The following is a 19,651-nucleotide window of genomic DNA, read 5'->3' as shown; positions in this document are numbered from 1 at the left end:
TCCTAAATCTCCAGAAACGACTAGTGATTTTAGACATTTTGTTTTCTGAGCATCCAGCTTGATACAACTTAAAGAGGCTTGATCTTTGGCCAGGTTTGTGCTTTGAAAAAGCAATGACCATTAAAATTAGGCATTCATTTTGGAATTTACACTCTTAGGTGCCTGCAACCACTAGTCATTTAAAAAATGCAGCATTAGTCGTTAGTCACATAATCACAGCTATTAAATAAACCATTTGCTTGTGCTGCAACCCTAATTTAAGTCCTGAATGAAATTAATTAATGGGTCACTGTCTGCTCTGTTTTGCCATTTTGCTAATTTACCAAGCCCTCCTCAGGAGAGCCCCAGGGCTGGAATAGAATAGTGTCAAGTCCTATTTAGAATGGGGTAAGGGCAGAAATGAACAAGCAGGAAATGCTGTGGATCAAGAGTAAATTTACCAGGAGAACTAAATGTAGATGACAGGACTAGACTAGCAAAGGTGCTACAGGTTAAGATTAAATTGTATTGATGAAGCTGCAAGGAAAACAAGAACTGGAATACTAGGATGCACAGGTCAGCACTAGGAAACATTGGCACAGCTATGTGTGGGAACCATACCTTGTAATATCCCCGTTGTTCCCAAGGGATTAGTCTCTCATTTGAACAAGCACTAGTTTTCACCCGCTAATTTAAAAAAGAGATGAGAGATGAAACAACCCCTGAAAATGCTTTACATCAGGTGAATGCAAATGACAAGACTTGTGAGAAGTAACTAACTCCTGCAAGTTACGCCCACAATCCCTGGTGATTGCTCACTCTCAGTCCTCACAACAAGCCCTTGCATTTCACTATGACTTGCCCAACAGCCTGAACAAGCCTGGTCCCTGGCTAGGTAAAAACACCACCTCTTTCCCAGCTGCCCCTCCAGAGCAATTTCAGAGGCTTGGACTAACCACAACAAGCACTGCATGAAAGTCCAGTGTACCCCCTACTCATTAAGGAGGGAGAGACAAATACTTACTGGAGGAGAAAAGGAGAAAGTAAATTAATTAATTCATCACTAAGACAAAACACATACAAATCTCCTCATTTCATCTGTCAACCAGATGAATATATTATTCAGCAGTGCAGGCAATGAACAGAGAGAGAAAAAAGGCTGGCAAGCCACTGGTGCAGGCTTTGGGAAAACAGCTGACCCAGCAGGGGGTTAAATAGCTGGAGAAGGACAGGAGGGCTGTTTGCTGCTGTGAAATGGATAAATCCTCATCATATCTATGGTTCAAATAAACCCACCCCAAATGTGGCAGTGCAATGGATATTTTTCCTGCCGGCAAAATGGAATGCCATAAGCCCCAGCTGTAGAGGATGGGGATGTGGCTTTCCCTTCCTGCCCCCAGGTGAGAGACAGCCTGCTCTGTTTTGCAAGGTCCAAACACGGGGCCCCTGTTGGCTCTGCAAGTGAGGGATCCCCCTATTTGCAGAGCCAGCTTTGGTGTCTTCCTGTGCCAACTTGCATCTTCCCACCTGCTGACAAGGCAATAAACCTGGTACAAACAATCATTTTACAGAGACCTGCTTCTCTGTGATAGGCTGTGCTTGGATTCAGCATGCACAGGTTGCAGCTAAAGCTGCTGGAAAGTACCAGCTTTGAAATTTCAATATTAACCCCCACAACACTGGTGCTGACTTCCAGCTCTGAGCACCCTCCTGCCCCACTGATATAAAAGGGAGTTTTGCCAATGTGGACTCCAAAGGAAAGCTTAGACATCCATTCTTTATCTGCCTAAATAGCTATGTACTGTAGGATGGCTGCCTCCAAAGGGACTAACAGGGACTGAGGAGCATAACAGCCTTTACTGAGATACAGGAATCTAAGCTGCTTTCAAAATTGCTCCCGAATGCTCTGTCAGGGTGGGGCAGGTACAGAAGAGTTACTGGTGTGGAAAAGCAGCATAGACTGGGGGTTTGAGGCTTGCAAATACTCCTGTTCAAAGCCAATGGGAGTTGAGCAACTGAGTTAGAACAAGGCTCTTTATTTTTCATCCAGAAAAGAAATCAAAATCCCAATAGACAGCCAGACCCTTTTATGTACAGCCTGCTTCACACACACGCCTGCACACACATGGCCTCCCCGAGATCTGACTCCACAAAGCTGTCATGGGTCCAAATTATGAGCGCCTCTATCGCACAACAAGGAAGGAAAACACAAAAATAAACCAAGAGTGTGTTTTGGTAAAAGACCAGCTGTCTCTGCGGTCCCTTTCTCCTCCCTCTTGCTCATTCCCAGAGGGGATTCCATGCCAACCTTGCTGTATGCCATGATTGGGGGGGGAAATCATTTTCAGTCTGGCTCATGTTTTGGCATCAGCTCACCGAGCCTTCTGCTTCCCTTGACTCATTGTTTCATTACGAGCACAGGGAAAATGCTCCGGGTCCCTGCATGAAGTTAACAACAGCTTCTGTCTTCCCCTGGACTCTCAAGTGAGGAATCTGCTGGTTTTTCAGGGGAGGTGGTGAAGTCAACAAGGAGATACCAGGGTTCACAGTGCCAGCTCTCACACAGAGAGGAAGGTATTTACTCCCCCGTGGACCATTCCCTGCCACTTTACATCAGGATTCTATGTAAAACATTCTGTTCAATGGGATGAGGGAAGGGAAGCCAAGGACTAGAAGAGACAGGGATGCTTCAAATTAGCGCTGTGCAATGGCAGAACTGTAGTAAGGACCAGGACAAGAACAAGAGCAGATGCACTGGCAGCGCTGTCTCATTCCTGCAGCAGGAACATGGGGGTCAGGCCCAGCAGGAGGTTAAGACTGGCAGAGCTGTAGAAGAGACCCCTGGACTGGAACGGCACTGAGTGCTGCAGATCTGAGCCCAAGCACACTGGAGGAGCTGCTGTCAACAGGGGTGAACTCAGGACCAAACTAGAAAGGAGACAATATAGGCTCAGGACTGAGTGCTAGCGGAAGTGTAACCAGGATCAGAACAGCACAAGGGGCACTGGCAGAGCCGGCACAGGGACAGAGCAGCGGGGAGTGCTGCAGGCCAGGATGAAAGCTGAGCCCCGAGAGGGAGCCCAGGGCTGGGCTAACAGGGGCTGCTGCAGAGCATCAGACAGCAGAGGGAGGCATAGGTGCGGGTGAAGGCATCCGCCCTCCATCAGGAGAGCTCCAATAAAGTCACCAGTTCTCTCAGCCTCATTTGTACCTCAGAAGCCTGGCTCACCTCTGCCCTGAGCAGCACCCCGCGCTGCACGCTGGGCACCTGCCGGGGCAGCGCTGAGCTCAGCCACACTGGGCTTGTGTGAAGCGGGGGAAGGCTTCCCTACGGCTACCCACAGCCCCTCGTGTCTGTGGTGCAGGTTCGAAAACCGGGGGACTGGCCCGAGCAGCCCGGGGAAGGGGCCATGCCCAGGCTGAAGGGAAGCGCCCGCGCCCACCCGCACTCCCGGGTCTGGCTGGGCCGCGGGGACTCGCCGGGCGTCTTCCGCCACCGCCCGCGCCCCCTGGCTTGCTGCGAAGCGGCATGGGCAGGGCAGGGCAGGGCAGGGGCGCCCAGGAGCTGCGGGCGGGAGGGCGGGGACGTGCCCGGGCCGGAGCTCCCGGCTGAGCGCGGCGGCGGAGCCCGCGGGAGAGTCGCCCCGCCCCGCCCCGCCGCGCAGCGAGGCCGCCCCTCGGAGCCGGGGGTCGCGCCGTGTGTGCGCCCCTCTGCCCCCGCCACACCCCGGGCCCCGGCTCCCCCGCCCGGGCCGCTCCGAGCCTGGACTGGGGCCGCTGCTGCCAGATGTGGCGGGTCCCCCGGCGGCCCAGCGCTGGTCACCAAACTTTCCTGTTGCAAGGCGGGGCGGACAGGTCCCGGTCCCGGTCCCGGTCCCGGCCCCGGCCCCAGCCCCCGGCACGACCCCCAGTCCCGCCCCGCCCTGCCCCGCCCCGTCCCGGCGCGCCCACGGGGAGGCAGCGAGCAGCAGGACGAGCCGCGGCGGTCCGAAGCGAAGCGAGCGGGAACCCACCGTGTCCTCCGCGCAGGGGGCCCGGGGAGCGGTAGATGGAGATAGGCACGGAGTGGTGCTTGCTGCCGTGGAAGTGATGCTCGTGCGGAGCCTGAGCCGCGGAGGAGGCAGAAGAAGCCACGTTGGAGGAAGTCCACACGGAGCTGACGATACATCCCCAAAAGAGGGAGCACATCCACAGGGGCCCGGCGGGGCGGCGGCCCGGGCGCACGCCGGCCTCGGCTCGCAGGTGCATGGTCAATGCACGGGGCACCTACAGACGGGCGGGTTGAACTGCAGCCGGGCAGCCGGGGGGAGGCTCATGATGCCCAAGGGCCCATCCTAGGAGAAGGGAGAGTCGCTTCCAAGCGCGGGGGGGGGGGGGGGAGGGGGGCGCCTGTGAGTGTGAGTGCGTGTGTCAGTGTGTGCGTGTGCGAGGAGGGGAGGGCACGGGGGACTGGGAATAGCAACCGGCAGAAAAATGAGCTCGCTGTCTCCCAGGACTGAAGCTACAGGGCCAGGGACCCCTCTGCTGGACCCAGCCTCCAGGTGGGACGAGAAGAGCCGCACATGGCGGGAGGATCCTGGATCTTTCACTTGTCAGATCCCTCCAGGATCACGGAAAAGATTTCTTTTTTTGTTGTTGTTGTTGGTGCAAATATCGAGCTGATCTAACAAAAGCTATCACCTCTGCCACGAGTTTTGATCCCAGGGTCCTTGAGGGCTCTCCCTGCGTGTGATCCTCCCCTCTCAGGAAAGGAGAGGAGAGGGAGGGGGGACAGAAAAATAGAAGAAGAAAAAGGGGGACAAAAAGAAAAAAGCCAGAGACCCCCAGGAACGTTTTGGATTTTGCTTTATCCCAATTCCAAGGGGGTTCGCTTGCTTCTCCACCAGCAAGTGTTGCAATGCAGAAGTGCGAGGCGCGCACACGCACACACACACACTGATCGGGGTCGTTATCCTCCGTCCTGCTGCATCCAGGCGAGAGCGCTGAGGCTGCTTAACCCTGGGAGGGCAGGGGCGGATCTTCCCGGGCGAGAGTGCAAAGGAGAGAGGCACAAGAAGTGGCGAGGAGGCGGCGGCGGGGAGCGGCGGTCCCGGATCCAGGCAGCCCCGGCAGCCCGAGGCGGAGCGGGAGGCGCGGGCCCAGCGCGCTAAGTGAAGGCAACTAGGAAGCGCAGGTGAAGTGAAGCGAGGATTTAGGGAGCCAAATTCACAAATGGGCGAGCCGCATGCAAATAGGCTTACTCCAGAGAGCGAATCAGTGAAGCCCAAACACTGCAGAGGGACTGGCTGGCTCCTAAGAAAGGAGGGGCTGGAGCGCGGGGGCCGGAGTCCCACCCCCTCCATTCATACACATCTTACACGCGCACCTTCCCGTCTTCCTCCCCGTGCCTGAAGCCTGCTCTGCTGCGCCCCGCGCTTCCTTCATTTCCAGATACAAAAAAGAAAAGAAAAAAAAGTTCTAGGTAAAGAAAATTATAATAAAAAAGGGTCACATCTCGCCTCAGAGTGAGTGCAAGACGGTCCCCACCATCATCCCGAGAGCAGCAGGAAAACCAAGCAAAACCCCGGTGTTTGCAGAGGCAGGAGCCTGCTGGCAATCCCTTCTCTGTCATCTGGCACAGACCCTTCTGGCCCCTAAGCTTGAGGGGCCAGTTTCTGGAAAAGGTGCAAGAGCAGCACTGTACCTAGACTCCTGGTGGTCCCGGGCAAACTTGTAGTCTCATTCCCCTTCACCAGAGATAATGATAATAATAAAAAATTACCATTTTCAGACCCGCTTTCTGTCCAGGCCCCAGGCAGCCACCTAGTTGGCCCATGCCTCTGTCTGGCCCTGCGCAAAAGCACATGCAGTCTGATTGTTAATGGCTCTGTCAGACATTCAAAAAGCCAGAGGCAAAATCAATCCAAGTTACACCTTACAGAAAACTGTGTAATTTAGATTGGTAGCAAACACAACACACATTTGCCCTGTGGTGGCGGGTGGCAAATTTTAGCCTGGGTTCAGCCATTTTGAAACCAGTTCATGTGTGCTGAACTTCTGTTATGCATATAGACCAGTTCCCAATAACTTATACCGGTAAAAGTGTAATGTCTGTACCTGGACACAGTGTCTGGATGCTCACATCTCTTTATAGATTTCCAGAGTAAAGAAAGGTGAATCCAGAGTGAAAAGCACCGCATGTACCTGATTTTAAAGAGTGCTGAGCATCCACAACTCCAGTGAAGTCCAGTGGAGAGAGCAAGCATTTCTGGGAAGCAGATCATCCATCTGTTTGGGGGTAGAATCTGTTCTCTGTGACTAAAATACCTATTCCAAACATACAGTGGAGAAATGATCTACCACCCCACAGGGCATCTAGGTTCATTCCAAGCGCATCAAGTTCCCTTTTTCAAACAGAATTACCATATTTATTTATCAAAGACACAAGGGGAGGAAAAAACAAAAAGATGCAGCACTTCTAACATAGGCAGCCTTTTGCTTGAAAAGGAGAAACATTTTCTTCTGTTTGTTTGGCATCAACAACATGTCAGCAGCGAAGAGGGAAGCGGACAGCACAGAGTGGGAAGAGGACAGCCACTTGCCAAATGGCCTGGCCATCTGTGGTCACAAGTAGGAGGCTTTCTGCTGAGACTTCTTCAGCCACATCTCGCCGAAGCTACGCACAGAGAGCTCAGGACTCGTGTGCCAGATGCTAGGCAAACAAGATCTCTGGACTGTGGACAATGCGATCTTAGTTGGTGTGCAAGAGTCACACCAGGAGACAGCAATTCTGGACCAAAATGTTTTGAAAAGGTCAAAAGATGTTGGGAGCAGAGGGGGAAAGTAATATTGAGAGAGACAGGGTGTTGCTCACATTCTTAGCTGTGATTTGAAATGAAAGAGAGGCCGAGAGAGGCCTGCAGAACCAGGAGGTGCAAAGCAAGAGGCTCTTGCTTGCATGTATAAAGCACATTTAAAAAAGTTGTTTTGGGTGTTTTTTTTACTGGATTTACCTTTCAGCTCTTGGATATGCTGCTAAATAAAAGTTTCTGTGCTTTCCAATACCTCCTTGCACCAGAACAGTGCAAGGATGTAATGAACACAATTATTTCACATCGCTATATAGCTTTTATTATAGAATAACTCTTTTATGCTTCTCCAACAGTAGGCTGAATCTAAACTAATTAAGTCCAAATTAGGAAGTTAGAAACTAGCTAAATGGTTACTTTTGCATTTTACAAAAGACGTCATACAATAATATTTAATACTTACAACACATTTTCACTTGGAGATCTCAGGTTGCATATCAATTTGCATTACCAACATCTTCATTTAACATAGGGAAACTGGGGTAAAATGGTAAAGTGATTTACTGAAGACCACTCAAGTGAGTCATTGCCAAAGACCTATAACTCTCATTTTGGTGGCCAAGACCCCAAACTAGGCTACCTCCTGATGAATTCTGTTTATATAACTATTGGTAATCATCACCTTAGTGTAAAAATTAATAAACCTCTTTATGTCAGGGAGTTTCACATATTTTTGGCACTGGACATCCCTCCCCTTCCCTTTCTTCCTTCAAACCTGCCAAACTCTTCTCAGTTCACAGGTATTTATGAAACATAGAGTCAATATTTTTGGAAACTAATTTGAACTGAGTGCAGTGAAGACACAGGGAATTCTTACATGGATCTCTATGCTACTTCACTCAGGGGGCACCAAATAACCATTCCACATACATCATAAGCATTTTGTAATGGGCAAATGGAACTTCACACTTGGAGCTTTTACTTTAGCTTGACACATCTGTAATTTACTTTCCACTCACTTATTTTCTAGCTTAAGCAATCTAAAGTACTAGCTGAAACAGCCAGGATTGTTGCTGTGTTTTGATGGAGCCAATCACTGACAGTTGTGAGTAGTTGACCGGAAAATAAGACTAATAAATTTTGCATTTATCTTGCATCCCAGAATTTCAAACTGGTTTACAAACATGTATTAATTAAACCTTACAAGAACTCCATGTCCCAATTTGCAAATATGGAAAGAAAGGCACACAGAGGTTAAATGGGAATAGAAGCCAAGAGTCTAGCCTGCCAGTCATGCTGCTACAGCCACTAGATCATACTGTTTCTCAGAGTACAGTCAAGAAGCCCTGTCTCAGTCTCCTGTTTAACCGCTAAATCCCAGGTCATCTCCCCAAAAGTTTTAATTCATTCAATTCAAAGGCAAAGTCAGGCACCATATTTTGAAATGTTTGTCAGTTACTCAACACATGGGAAATTTGCTCATTTCCTGAGGAAAGATTTAAAAGGATAGCCCATCACCAAATAGCAGGTTGCTAAAACACAGAAAACATACTGATAAAAATAAATTAATAACAATAACTAGTCCAGCCAGTTAGCAGGAAAGCAACAACAATCTGGCCTATCATAATTTTGTTCTCTGTCTTTAGCTACTGTGTTTGGAGAGACAGAGCTAACTATACTAGAAGCTCAGTCACTGGCCCCATTTAAGGAAAGTAAATCCAGGCAGCTTCAGAACATTTTACAGTGTAGGATCTGATCCTATTCACCTGGAAGCCCATGGCAAAACTCTCATTAATAAGCATTAACATCAGCAATAGATTCAACCTTAGAATCACAGGGTTGAAAGGGATGTCAGGGGTCATCTACTCCAACCCCTTGCACAAATCTTCTCCACCTCTGCTTTTCCAGCTCTGCTTGCCTCCTGGCTCAGAAGGCGCACACAACCTCCCCTGCTGTTAATTTCCATTTAATGCAGTCTTGAATCAAAGGGGGTGCCTTCCCCCAACCTCATTTCTACTTCTGCCAGTTGTCTCCTGGGCAGAGGTAAGAAAATGTCATGAGCCACTTCTACTTTCCCTCATCCTGCCCTATGATAAAGCTCCACTGAACATGGGAGCAGGGGGCCCATAAAAGGGACACACAAGCAGGCCCTAGCTTGTGCCAGAGGCTGCAGTGTGTTTGACAACCCCTGTTCAGCAGACGCATAAACTACTGCCTTTTACATCCTGTGTCATTTGTCTTCCTTTCTAATTTCTGCCCACAGAAGCTGGTTTGCTACGAACTGGTGGGCAGGCTGCCCTGCAAACAAACAGAAGAGAGGTCGAAAGAGCCAACCTGCACAAATATAAACATAAACATTTTTTAAAGGAAAATCTGTGAAGCAAGCTATAAATACATCAGTGGGTTCTTGTGACACCATAAAGCACTGGAACTTCACTCTGACTTGCTTTATTAGGTGTCAGTAGATGTATTTACTGCCCTGTAATTCACAGGCGACTCATTTATTTAGCAGCATCATTGCTGGAGGAGGGCAGATTTCAATTGTATTTTCCCCTCCTGGGTGGCAAGGGGAAGTTTATTGCCTAAAGGGAAGTTTTAACAATGCTGTTCCCAGAAGATTTACTTTAAAAAAAGGCTTTGTTCTTCTCCCACTGGTTTAGCGTATCTCAGGTAAGCACACACTATTTCACATGTTCTTGGGTCTACAGTGCCAGGAGCAGATGTTTCAAGGAACCAGGATCCCAGGATAACACATCAGATGTGTTGGAAATACCAGAGGACAGTTTCCCTTATCATGGCAGTGTGTCCTGCTGCTTAGGACCAACAGACAGCCCTAGCATTTCTGCAAAAATGAGAAATAATGAAAATTACATTTTTGGAACTTAGAAAGAAATCCATTTGGTTTCAGATTCTGAAGAGGTTCTTACTTTATCCTTCCCAGGCCAGCCATCCCCCTCTCTGACAACCATTACTGATGAAAAAAATACACAATCACTTTACTGCACATAATGGTCACTCAGAACTTCAGCTCAGAGAACAGTCAGTGCCTCTAGCTCCAAAAGCACAGGTAACTCACATTTGAGCCAAAGGAGAATTTCTATCAGTTTGGAGTAGTACTAGGCCTATGGCACATAGTTAAACAAATTCAATTCCATCCAGTAGAGGACAGAAGTGATAAATATACATTAGTTAATTCATTGCTATATAATAAGAAAAGAAACAGTTCACATAAAATATGGACCCAGTATTTCCCTCCCCAAATCAAACTCAGTCTCCCCAGGTTCAAATAGAAGTGTTTTTGTTTTACTTTCTGAAGAGCAAATAGGAAGGAGAGCAAAAAAAAAAAAAAAAAAAGGCTTGATTTTTATTCTTTAAACAAATGTTTAAATAAAACAAGGCTGAAGCAGACTATACATGGTAGGAAACCTAACACTGATACAGACTCCTTTGGCTCTAGGCAACTGATTCAAATGCTGCTGAGGCAGATGAGATGAAATGTTGTTCCCTCACTAGCCAACGTGGAATGAGTTACCCTCAAACCTAGTCCCTACTGCTCAGATGTCTGCCGCATAACTCTCCCTCTACTGGTGGTCTCCATATAAAGACAAATAGCAAATATGTCAAGAATTTTGCATCATCTGCCCCCAACCCTGGGAATCCCTCCAGGTCAGGATTGAAGCACAGCTGCTGTACCTGGTCTATACAAAACCAAAGAGCTAGAATTTCCAATGTGGGTGGGTTTGGTTTTCTACTTCATTTAACTAATAAAAAAGAAACACAGCTCCTTTTTTCTTCATCAGCACACTGTAATACCTAGCCTACTGCAAGTAAAGCAGTACTGTCTGCCTTCCTGGCACAAAAGTGCCAACCTGATGTATAAGATCACTGGGGCACAGGACCACTGCCAAACACACCCCTCAACCCTGTCTCAAGTACAACTCCTCTATTAAAGAACTATAGAGGACTAAATTCTATTCATTGCCACACAAGTTTAATCTTCATGCAATTAATGGATTGGGCAAAGGTTTAATTTGAGGCCAGCAAAGCAAATACCAGAATGAGAGAGAGAGAGAATTTCACTACAATGCTAATTTGGTATCAAAGGAAAAACCAAGACTGGACATAAGGAAGAATCAGGCTGGACATAAGGAAGAATTTCTTTACTGTCCAAGCCCCCAAGGTCTGGAATAGCCTACCATAGGAGGTAGTTTAAGCACCTACATTGAACACCTTCAAGAGTAAATTGGATGCTTATTTTGCTGGGATCCTATGACCCCAGCTGACTTCCTGCCCTTTGGGCAGGGGGCTGGACTCGATGATCTTCCAAGGTCCCTTCCAGCCCTAATGTCTATGAAATCTATGAAAGACCAAAAGGTACAGGTACACTTAGGATTGTCCTCTGGTGCCCCATTTCAGTGAAAAGAAAAACACTCAGCTGCAGAGTTGGGAGAAGCAGCCTACTCCTGTTCAATTTCTACCTAAATTCACACTTTCTAAAATTTCCAGGCCACATAAGGCTATCCTTTCATAACTGCCTGGGAGCAGAGACTGCCACAAACAGTCAATACATATGCTTAGAGTATAATTTCATTCTCATTTAACCACTGAAAATCTGGACTGATCCAATAAAGCCAACATCATGCCAGTGCTAAAAGTGAGACAGGACCTAAGACTCTAATGTTTGCCATGCAGAGAGGGAGCTGGTTATCCAAACTGGTCTGAAGTCAGAAAGAAGGCAGGTCAGGGTGGCATTTTAAAACTAAATGATTTAGAAAAGCATAAGCTTTTGTAAGCTACAGCTTACTTTATCAGATGCTATGCTAGGGTCTGACAATGCTGAAAGTCCAAGCTTGTTATACAATTACTACTACTACTACTATTAATACTAGTGAAGGCAGTTCCTATGGAACAACCAAGGATGGGGCCCCACTGTACTCAGCACTGTACACAGAAAAGCAGCAAGTCCTGGCATGAGGAGTTTGCAATTTTTCTTGATCTGAATTTGTCTTATGTAAGGCAACGTTTTGGAAACTGTGAATATACTGGGCCAGCCTCACAGGCATATCTCAGCCTTCTTGGCCAAGTCTTCCTGATCAGTTGATTTCTGAGCTTGAAGGAAGTGGAAGAGGTTAGAGAAGTGGAAGAGGTTAGAGATCAAGATGTAAACTTCTTACCTTCTGCTGGAGACCAAATCAAACTGAGTTATGAATATTCTCCCCAATGTGGGATTCCAAGTTTATCTTGCATTTCTTTAGGTTCTGCCTTGGAGGACTTAGATTACCTCTCCACCCTGCTCTTATCTTTCTCTCTGTTTCTCATACACAGGAACCCACACATGCATGCACACATCACCTCTGCACTGGGGCACTATTTTCCTTCTGCACCATGCAACTCACCCAGACTTCAGTAAATAGCTTGATACTGGTGGAGAAGGGAAACAGCTTCCGGGGTATTTTCTTTATTTTGTTTACTGTAAACTGCTGGTACTGAGGAGACTCCAGGTTTCACTAGGCCCAGAAAGACTGCATGTCTTAAAACACTGAAAAAAGCTAGATGGAATCTGGCTCGTTAGATTTCTAAATCGCTCCTCTGCTGCAGATGGTGGTTTGATCAATGAGAAATGAACTGCTGGGTCTCAGTCTAGTTTTCACAGTGTACCCCCTCTCCTCCAGCACAATTATGACCCTTGCTTCCCGCAAAAAGGCCAAGGACTAAATGGAGAGAACTGCGGTGTATGTTTAGGAGTCATCTTTCTCTATTTTTGACACTAGATGTTCTGACAGCCTCTGCTATCCACACGTCCTATGTGGCACTGAGGCTGGGGCAAATTCATCCCTAATGTAATTGCTTAAGAATTAATACTAGGGATGAAATTAGTCTAGTTGTCTTCAAGACCTTGCTATGTGGATCCCTTGCACCTCCCACCCCAGGAGCCACATCCTGTAAAGACAGAGATAAAGGGCAACTGTGCACTAGTGAGCCTGTCTTCTAATAAAATAACTAGCTCTATACAAGCATCATTTACCTACCATGACTTCCCACTTCTAGCCAGCGGTGAGATGCATCAACAGGGCAGCATGAAAGAAGCTTGCCCTGCCACTGCCTGGATTGCACCTGGCTCACACAAAACTTTGGTCTCCATGGGCTGTCAGCCAGGCACCTTTCAACAGCAGTGCATTAATTCTACCATATGAAAATTTACATCAGGGCTTCTTAGCCTGGGAGGAAAATACTGGGAAATTATTTCTAATGATCTCTAGCTCAGAAACGTAACCAAGATCATAAAGCCTGAAGTAGGAAGGGTTGGGTGGTGCAGGGGGAATAGATACAGTTAAAATGTCAATTGCAATAAATAGGGAACAATTTAAATTTTTTACCCATGAAAGCAGAGAGATGTTTATTTTTCTTTTGAGCTAAAAGAAATCTTGTCTGGCACAGAAGCTGTTGCTTTTCCTCCTTTAAACTCGCTTCTGTGCTAATGAAAAGCGAACTCTCTAATAGACAGTCTGCAAAGGCTCCCCTCTGCTTTGCTTCTCTCTTCCCACCTATCATCTTTCCTGGCTTCTGCCTGTAATCACCTGTTCATCTCACAGCAATAACTGCCAGGTGACTAGTGTTTGCTGTGGTCTCCCCGAATACCAAGAAGAGAATTAAAATAAAAGAAAAGAGAAGGTGGGAGAAAATTTCTCAATGACATGAATGTCTCAGTGCCAGCCAGACAAAGAAGGAAGCGTTTCCTGCGGCCGAGGCTGCTCGTGTGGGAGCTGCTGATAGGTATAATTTCCTAAGATGTATACCTTGTCAGCGTGCAGAAGATGAACAGAAAAGAAGGTCAGAGCAGCCAAAGCTGAAAGATTGGAAGGACAAAAGTAGAGAGTGGGGAGAACCATTTGGTTACTTTAAACTCTTCAAGGACCCATGTTGCCTCATCTATAGCAAACCTACATATCGGCATGGCACATGAAGATCTCCCATTAGCCATCTCATCACTACAGATGAAACGGCCATTTTAGAAAAAAGGTTGCTTTGGTTCTATCACTCTCTGACCATGGAGGACAGGGATTTTTCTTCTCCCCTGTCACTCATCCTAGAATCCTACAAAAAAAAATAAAATTAAAAACAAAAACAAAAAACTGTTCAGGGGTGTCTGATATGGTTTGACTAGAAGAGGTGTCGATACAGACTGAGGGCAGGATGGGCAATTGCTCAGATTGCCATTTACTCAGGAACCACCTAGCTGCTAAAATCTTCATTTCACAGAGCACACTGCTCCCTGAGGGGGCACACTGGTTAAGAAGTGGCCCCTCCTATGGGATAGCTATCACAAAATGCTGCACTGCCTCTGGGAAAATCTCTCTCCATCAGCACTGGCTAGCAAGAATATAAAACCCCAGACCTTTGGCAAAAACTCAGAAAAAGCATGTTAGCTCCCCACTAGAAACATCTGTGTATGATCCATAGTGTAGAAAGGATGATGATTAAGCTCTGCCCTCAGGTGCCAAGTATCTGCACCTGCAATTAATTATTAGGAGCTGCCTCTCTCCAGAGTAGCCCTAAAGCATGGAACTCAAGGTATCCAAGATCAAGATTGGACAGGAGACAGTACAGGATTTAAGTACCTGCACCCTGCTAGAACACCTAGAATACTCACTTGGAGCCTAACCCTGTAGCTCCCATTGACCTCGATGAGCATCCAACATGTCTGCACAAATAAATGCATTAACAACTGATCCCGGGACTTACTGGGATGCTGGCAGAGAAGATGACCTGAAGAAGAGAAAGAAATATAACCCATTTTAAAAACATTTTTCTTCCTGCACCTCATGCTCTTACCATGGTCCAGGAGTCAAGCTATTGAATCTAACCCCACCAGGTTCTCTAGCCCTTCCTATCCCATGGGAGTCTGGCAGTTTCCTGGGGGGGGGGGGGAAGTGGCGTGTGTGCACGCGCGCGCACTGACCACATGGATGCAAACAGAGAGGCAGCCTTCTCAAACTCAGTGCTCTACTTTTCCCACTGTCCCTGTATCTGAGCAACACAGATTCCATGCGGAGGAATTTGTGTTTGTGCATGGAGAGGAAAAAACCAACAGCAACAAAAACCCATTGGAGTTACAAATGCTGACACTAGCACGAGCATGAACATCAGGCAGGCGGCAGCTTTAAGCACCAGGCAGCTGTGAAAATCAAGAAGTGGAAACAAAGAAGAGGAAGGAGCGACATCCTCCTTTATTGATGCACTGTAAACAACAGATAAGGCATAAACTGCTCCCAACACGACCGTGCTACTTATTGAACAGTGTGGACAAAAAGCTCTGGCTACTCATTGCAGTGCTGAGGGAAAAAGCTGATGATAGGGATGCAGCGGATTATGTCTAAAGTAGCCAGGAGCATGCATATACACACACATGTACACACACTTCTCCTTCTCCTCTCTAGCCTCTTATCTCTTTCTCCGACTGTCAACCAGGGACCACTACAGAAAAAGCCAAAAAAAAGAAAGAACAAGGAAATTTCAGTATATCATTGAAAGGCAGCTCACTTGAAAGAAAACAAGTTTCATTCCATTCCTTTTGAACTCGTGATCAGTCACACAAAAGCCCTTTGCACCCTGAATCACTCTCTTTACTGCTCTAGGTTGCAATAAGGTCTGCGTACAGTTTTTATATTTAACTGGATGCCATACTCTTCCTCCTTCCCTTTTGTTTTCTTTCTTTTATCAGCCACCAAAGGTGAGCATTTAGGGTAGAAATGCCCAATCCATCAGTGACTCCTACTGGGTGGTGGCCGAGGTGCAGTCTGTGCTGGGATGAGGGAGTGAGATGTGAGAGGCTCTTGCCCTGGCTAACTGTTACCAACTTATTTGCTGTCCCCACCTAAGCAGCCTGATCATTTCAGCAGGTAGATCAGAGCTTAGCTATTATACAGCAATGAGAGCTATACAAAACCCTAAGACAAAAAGACAGACACGTGGACTGCGTAACAACTTTCCCTGGCACAGAGATACTCCTTACCAGCTATCAACCCCCACACCGAAGCATCAGGGACTTAACAGAAAGCAGATCAAAAGAAGTGAATTTGATACTCCTGGCTGTATTAAAACATGTTACAGTGTTCTAATGCAACGCCCTCAAACTATGTGATAGTATAAAAGCTATAGCATTTTGGTCTTTTACTGTAGACTACTTTAGCATAATAGGAACCTCTTATAAAAATGTATTCATTTTCTTTTTTCCCCAGCAATAGATCAAATTACTACAGCCTGAAAGACAGATACCCCAATGTCTTAGATCTGTGCTGTACAGATTCAGTAATGAAGCATAGTTTAGTTAGAGAAGGAGAGAAATAACAGCAGCAGCAAGAAACCTTCAAAAGCAAGTTATTTAGTGCCATCTTGATCATGCATTATTGTCCACTGAAAAAAAGGAAATAATCTAGTTCTGGCAACAAGACAGATACAGGTTAGAATCCAAAAACAGAAAGTCCACCGCTCCTTTCCTCTCCTGCCTTGCAATCATTACTTTGGTATTTCAACCAAATAACTGAACATATCTTGGAATGGGGTAGACAAGGAGGAGAGAAATTGCATAGCATGGTTCAAAACAGTGGGATGAAATTAAGCAAAAGAGCAATTTTCCAGCATACAGGGAAAATTTCCTAACTCTGTGAGGAAAGTTAACTCAAGGGAAGTGCTAGAACTCCCACTACTTGGATTATTTAAATCTGGAGGGGATAAAACACTGTAGAATAGACTATATGGAACACTCTTGTGCTGGTAAATTCTAGATTGAATCCAGCAGATCTTTTCTATTTGCATCTTCAATGATGCTGTGACCTATGATAATGCTGTATACAAGTTATCATTAATCATCACCATAATTTTTGTTGATGTTATTAACTAGCAGTAATTCATGGAAAACAAGCAAGTGCTCAAAAGAAAAAAAATATTTGATGAAATGTTCCCCAGTGCTAACTGGGATGAAATGAAAATTGTATCATTTACAATATTAGAGACCAGATTATCAAGGCACTTTGCAAGTATTCTGATCCCACACTTGGAACCAATTATTGAAAATGGGAACTAAACAGCTTGGAAAATTTGGTCCTGATTTTGAGGCTTACACCCCTCAGAAAATGGCAGGTACCAGTCTTCTTACTAATAAAACAAAGTACCATGATTGCAATGAAGGGCTGGTTGGAAATAAATTCCACTTAATGAAAAAGTGTGTGTGAGAGTGTGTGTGACCTGCTCTTCTTGATTTTTGTAAAGTTACAGACCATTGATAGGTCACTGGTTAGGGCACTTGTCTGGATGTAAGAGATTGAAGCAGGTACACAATGGACTAGTATGTGGGTCTTCTACTCATGAGCCTAGTCCCTTAACCAAATGGCTATTTCAGAATTTCTCTTGCTCCTTCCCAGAGATTTCACTGAACCATAAATATTTCTTTCCTGATGACAGTTTATCAAAGGAGAGTTGTTTTTCATAGAAACAGGTTGGTTTCAAAGGAATATAGTTTCACAGAATGTATTTCTCCCCTTAGCCACCTGTTTTACAATGGTTTACCACAGCTGTAAAGTTTTCTTAAGACTGCTAGTTATAGGGTGAGGATGGTATGTTCCTAATATTTGTACAGCACCTAACACATATTAGGTATTATTGAAATAGAAAACACAGCAATAAGTAGAAATTGAGTTTAAAAGGGTTAAAACCAGGCTAGGCAAAGTACTGGAGACTTTCCTAGAGGGAATAATCCTGCACCGTCCAAGTGGGACAGATGGCATTTAGCAAGTAACTACTTCTACCTTTCTCCATAACCATTTTTCTCCTTTTTGCACTTATATTTTTGCAATTGCCCTTCTCATCCCATACATACACGCATACGCACATGCATCCAGGCTCACCCACTCACTCATTTCTTTCGTTGCCAAGAAGGAGCACCTTGAGTGGGATTCAGTTATTCGCTGTCCACAAAACTTCTGGTGTGTCTCTCTCTAAATAGCTGACATCTGGAGTTGCTATTTGCTTCTTCTACACTTCTCAGCACGAATGGGAGGCAGCTAGGCAATAAAAGCATAACATCTTATTTTTAAAATATTTTATGCCACCCCCTCTTCTCTCCAGCAGAGGTTCCAGGAATCCATGTTCAGCCACATCAGTTGACTGACCCCCCAAACCATCCATCTTAAGGAGATTTAGTGTGACATTTTATATAAAAGGGGGAGCTGGTAGTGATACCTACATTTCTATTTTCTAACACAAACCAGTATAAAGTGCTTCATTGTTTTGTTTTTTAGACAAGGGGGGGGAGGGGTTGGAAGAACTTATCACACTGGAACTCTGTGGTGGAGTGAGACAGGACCCAATTAACCTGGGTGGCACTCAGCTTCCTCAACCAGTAAGACCATCCTTTCTTTTTCTGCAGCCCCCTTCCTCATTCACTGCAAACCTAGTTTCTACAGCAACTAAGGCAGGGGTCTGACAGACAGTAGCCTTATTAATTATGCAACCCTGATTCATTTGTTGAGTATCATCCATCCTGCATACCAAATAAGTCAGGGCTCCAAAACAGTATGGGATCGTGTAATTAAAGATTGTATCAAATGCATGCATGTGAGGGGGCAAAATTAAGGTTGCACAGGCAACCTTCATTCTGGCTTTTCCTAACTTCTGAGTCCTTGACTTTGCCATGAACAAGGCTATTTTTTTATGTTTTATTTTATATACCTCATATACCTATTTAAAGGAACATGGAGATGCTCTATTTAAATAGAAAATTTAGGCAGTAAAGAAACATGGTTCAAAAAGCTCAGTCATAAATCGCTAGCACAGCAATGGGCACCACAGATGAACCTAAATCGATTAAATTACTCTTGCTAGAAACACACACACTGAAATATGTTTCTGTTTTGGCTGATGTAAGGCACCCTGTCATTCTCCTCCTATTCATTCCAAACGGTTCTTGTTAGCAGGTTGAAAGAATTAAGTTAAGTAGACTCACCAATATATTAATAGGTCTCTCCAATTCAACTGTGGCATGTTCAGAGAAAGCCACCTGCCTTCCCTTGCAGCAGAAGCTGCTGAAACATTGCCAACCTTTCACCCAGCTGTTTCAAAAACTAAAATTAGATGCACCTGTTCCAACAGTTGTTTCTGCAGCTGGATCATGGGATGTAGATCAACAAGATTCAGGATGAAGCCTCCCATTTTGAGCCAATGCTACACTTATTACTCTGGCATAATACCAGGGGATATTGTGATATAGGAAGTAATGCTGATGACTCAAACAAAGGTATCTGGGCTCCTACATCATTACTGGTTTAAAATGCAAGTGTCTCCAGTTGGTCAGGTGGCTAATGGGGAAAAAAGGGGAACTCAAGGTCCGTGCCCCATTTAATCCTAGGAGTACATGAGGACTGAATCTTGAATCAAGTATAAACAAACACAACGTCTTCCCAAGTCTGTAGGTACCTTAAAACAGTAGTTCTCAGAATTACGAATTTTTCCATTCAGCCAAATGCCTTGTTGATTCTGAAACCTACAGATGGCAATTTCAGCCTCAACACCATTAAATATTCCACTGTAGATCATTATAGCAGAATAATCCAGCAACAGTACTGAATCCAAAATTCCGTATTACCTCTCCACTTCCCTGGTGCCTGAAGTTTCAGCTGCTCCCTTCAGTTCCCCCACAGACAACTCCTATAATTTTTGCTGCCAATACAGAAATCTCTAGCATACTGAAAAATGAAACTATGGAGACAGTATCTGAAAAATTGAACTTAACATGAATGCTGACAACTGTGCTTATTATATATAATTATTATTATTATTATTAAATTCCACAGAACTGTCCATTTTAGACACTATCCACAGAGAATCTC

At 45.6% G+C, this 19,651-nt stretch overlaps 1 protein-coding gene across 9 annotated transcripts in view; it reads right to left on the bottom strand.

Moving 5' to 3' along the window:
- The window catches only part of NRXN3 (neurexin 3), a 1,067,046-nt gene that overhangs the window by 509,840 nt on the left and 537,555 nt on the right, over positions 1-19,651 (bottom strand). The window contains exon 1 of one of the 9 annotated variants that reach the window (XM_059723134.1): positions 3,993-5,159. The exons of the other annotated variants lie outside the window; for them this stretch is intronic. Coding sequence (XP_059579117.1) covers positions 3,993-4,227 — 235 coding nt within the window. The 5' untranslated portion in view covers positions 4,228-5,159. Of the gene's footprint in view, positions 1-3,992; positions 5,160-19,651 lie in introns of those variants that run through there. 9 annotated transcript variants of the gene reach the window in all.

This window comes from Alligator mississippiensis, chromosome 2 (assembly GCF_030867095.1).
Source record: "Alligator mississippiensis isolate rAllMis1 chromosome 2, rAllMis1, whole genome shotgun sequence".
Taxonomy (NCBI): Eukaryota; Metazoa; Chordata; order Crocodylia; family Alligatoridae; genus Alligator; species Alligator mississippiensis.
The sequence above is the reverse complement of the archived record's forward strand: the minus strand, read 5'-3'. Positions and strand labels throughout refer to the sequence as shown.